Source organism: Etheostoma cragini, unplaced genomic scaffold (assembly GCF_013103735.1).
Source record: "Etheostoma cragini isolate CJK2018 unplaced genomic scaffold, CSU_Ecrag_1.0 ScbMSFa_601, whole genome shotgun sequence".
NCBI classification, from domain to species: Eukaryota; Metazoa; Chordata; class Actinopteri; order Perciformes; family Percidae; genus Etheostoma; species Etheostoma cragini.
The window spans coordinates 1-3,770 of record NW_023269208.1 but is presented as its reverse complement, the minus strand read 5'-3'; the positions used below and the strand labels follow the sequence as shown (position 1 = coordinate 3,770).

Sequence of the window (3,770 nt, the reverse complement as noted above, 5' to 3'; positions counted from 1 at the left end):
TATTAATTTCGACACACTTTTGATTTTATTTCCGTATTTCTATATTTTTTTTTATTAACAGAAATGTCCCTTTAAAGGTCCAGAGGATTTTCTGTAAATCTACAGAACTTTTCAGGTTTTTGATCAGCAGAGACATCGGGGACCTTAATGGACCGGGTGCAGGGACGTTTCTGCCGGGACATTATCTGTTTCTCTGCTGACCTTGTCCTTACACCGAGGTGTTCAAACCCAGCGCCTTCTCAAAGACCTTCTGTGCATCCTCAGCCAGCATGTCGAGGAACATGCTGAGAGATTTGTAGGTGCAGGCAGCAGAAGCGGCCATTGCTGCTGGGAATCCTATTAACGGAAGCCACCTAGACCCTTCCTCTACTGCCATTAAGGAAATGAAAATCAATGAAGAGCTCAGTACCTTAATGATTACCTCTGTGCTTATTTCCTGTGCAGCCAGTGGAGATGTCATCACTGCCCTAAGCTCCTCCACAGGCATCCCTACAGTCTGAGCCAGACTCTGCAGTGACTCGCTATCAAGACCAAAGGTAGCTTGGTACTTGCTAGTGGTTTTAACCATCATGGCCATATCAACAGCAACAGAAAGCCCAGGAACTGGTGCTAATGCTCCGAGGGCAGACCCAGCAGCAAGGTACTTTATGTTTGCCTGTAAAGCTCCTTTTTTCTTTCTGATTATTTCAAGACTGACATTGGGCAAGGCCAACAGCAGAACCTTCCTCTTGTTTGCAGGGAGTTCTTCCGCAAAGGTTTTCTCTAGCAGACGGAAGTCATACAGGTGGAGTTCAAAGCTGGACACCAGGAAGACTCGTGGAGACTCAACATGTCCTTCAAGACCTTCGTCACAAAGAGAACAGGAAGATAACTTCACATGATGAACTTAAATCAAACTGAGAAATAACCTCTGAAGCCTACACTTCCCAGAATCCCTCTGCAGGGCTCAAACAAAGACAGGTAGGTTGTTTACAGTAGAACTATGTGTTCATATCTGAGAAGATGAGGCGGCTCTGCCAGTTATCATATGATTCATATTATGAATCAAACAATTTATTGGTTGTTATCCAAGCGTAAGGCCAGAAGCTTCAGCTTATATCAGGTAAGTAACAAGTAACAAAGACAATAAAATATTTACATGACAAGAAAGACAAAATAAATTTGACAACAAATTACTAAAGAACATATACACTTACACAGATAACTTTCTACCTGCATACATACAGTGTGTTTGTATATGCATGCACACTTACTGTACCCACATATAAACGTAAGGGTCAGTACTTAATGTTTATACTGTACATGCCATCCTATGGTGAATATCATGAGTAATGATGATGACCATAATGATAATCATCACCGTCATCATTATCACTGTTATCAACATTCTCACACAATAATAATACTTAATTTCTATACTTATCTAGTGTCATGTCTTTGAACCCTTTTTTAAATCTGAAGACATTCCTATTATGTTTTAATTCCTCGGGCAATGCGTTCCATAACTTCACGCCACAGACAGATATGCACCTGCTTTTCATCACTGTGTTACAGGTATGTTGTTTCCTCTGAGGGCATAACCCTCTTCTCTTTCTCTGGACATGGTTGGTATGCTGGAAGGAAGTGGGTTATAATGAGCTTTATACAGAACTAAGGCAGTATTCTGGTTCTCCAGGTCCATGAATTTCAGTGTTTGTGACTTAAGAAATAGCTATTATTATGATCATTGAAGCCAACATTCACAATTTGTATCGCTCTTTTCTGAGCTGTGCACACTGTCTGTAGAGAGGTTTTACAGGCATTACCCCAAATCTCAACACAGTACGTCTCTACGTGCTGTGGAGAGAGTTAATAGATCTGTGGTTAAGAAAGCATCTGACTTTACTCAACACCCCGATGCTTCTGAACATTTTGGATCTTACATGGTTTACTTGTGGTTTCCAGCTGAATTTATGTCCAATATTACCTCTAAAAAGGTATTTTAATATACTCACTTCAAAACAGAGTCTATCCTAAAGCCTACCTGAGCTATTAAATGTGTTTTCTGATTTCCAAAAAGCATAAACTATGTTTTTTTCAAATTTAAATTTAAAGATAACTTGTTTACATCAAACCTGTTACCATAGCCAATGTGTAAAGTTCTGATCTAGTCCTCTCTTAAAGTCAGAGGGTCTACTTGTGACCCTTGGTGCATCCCGTATGCCTTTAAGTTTTAACCTCAGACTTACCTTGAATGCAGTCCTCCCTGATTTCCTTAAGGATCTCTTCGTCGTTGAACTCTGACCCGCGAGTTTTTTTTTCATCACGTATGTTGTTGTCAATCTTTGAGCGAACAAAGTAGAACTTCTTCCCCATCTTCTGGATCTCCTTAGCGAGCTTCACATCATTTTCTCTGAAGCGATCAGCTGAGATGATGATGAAGAAGTCGTACCTATCAAATCCAACCTTCTTCAGGTACTCGTCAGCTGGAAACCTGATGGTGCCGATACCAGGAAGATCCCAAAGGGTAACTTTGGGATAATTTGGGTGGGGGTATGGTGTAGGATCTGTGGTGGTTTCTTTAACACCAGAAGGGGCCGCTCTTTCCTTATCTCTGTTGGGTATGCCTCTAAACGCATTAACAAAGGTGGATTTACCAGAACCAGACTCTCCTGTAATCGCAATATTTAGCTGAACATTATCTTGTTTGTCCAAATAATCCTGGATCTTTGCAGCTGCTGAAGCGGGTCCATTGGTTTGCAGTTCTTCTTTAATTGCTGCTATTTGTTCAATATCATGTGGGTTATCCATAGCACTTCCTGAAGAACAAGTAAAAACAGAAAATCATGGAACTGTTTTGATTCAGGAGGTTGCAGCATGTAAAACTTTACCCTCATCTAATCATTCATTAAAATACAGGAAGTCAAAGTTAGCAGATTGCATTTAAATGTTTTTTCCAAGAATGAAAGTAGTCTATACTGTGATATGAATTGCAGTCTTTGAGCTTTTCTGGGCCGCAAAACCTTCAAAACATGCAAAAGATAATTCAGTAATGTCTGGATAGGTCTGGTGGTTAGGAATCATCCCGACACTTTCAGCATGAGAGCCAGGGCCTTGGACTCGCTCAATGTCTACGCCTACAAATAATGAGCCTTGTGACTTCCTCCCTCTAAGTCAGAGGACCGCGTTCAGAATAGAGGCCATGTTTTTGTTTTCAGAGCCAAGAGGCCTGTACTACTTCCCCGGCTTCACCTAATCTAAAAACCGCGGTCCCCCACAAGCTGTGTCCCGACGATGGCCGTCCTGCTCAGCCTCCAGAGGGGCTTCATCTCCGCTGCCTTCTGCAGCCCTACTGGCCAAAGCAGTTTCCTACCCAATTCCCGAGTCCCCACTGTTCCCCGAGTTCCAGGCCCCCTGATTTCAAGCCCCAGGGACTCTTCCTCCCTTCCTTTTGCTGACTGTTAGCACAGCCACATAGCCACATCTTTTCTTCCAAACCAGTCAGTTTGAAACGATCGGACGAGTTTTTGTCCCTTTTGCTGCAGTAGTCCCTCTGAGGCTGGCATAGACCTCCATCTAAGGCTGGCATAGACCTCCATCTAAGGCTGGCATAGACCTCCATCTAAGGCTGGCGTAGACCTCCATCTTAGGCTGGCGTAGACCTCCCTCTGAGGCTGGCGTAGACCTCCATCTAAGGCTGGTGTAGACCTCCATCTGAGGCTGGCGTAGACCTCCCTCTGAGGCTGGCGTAGACCTCCATCTAAGGCTGGCGTAGACCTCCATCTGAGGCT

General features: G+C 43.1%; 1 protein-coding gene across 1 annotated transcript; it reads right to left on the bottom strand.

Moving 5' to 3' along the window:
• Positions 1–53: 53 nt before the first annotated feature.
• Positions 54–2,834, bottom strand: LOC117941356 (interferon-inducible GTPase 5-like). The gene is made up of 2 exons (XM_034866400.1): positions 2,229–2,834; positions 54–843 (listed from the first exon to the last, which is right to left on the bottom strand). Exons 1-2 carry the CDS (start codon positions 2,788–2,790, stop codon positions 209–211), a joined length of 1,197 nt encoding a protein of 398 aa, XP_034722291.1. The 5' UTR covers positions 2,791–2,834; the 3' UTR covers positions 54–208.
• Between the last annotated feature and the right edge of the window lie 936 nt (positions 2,835–3,770).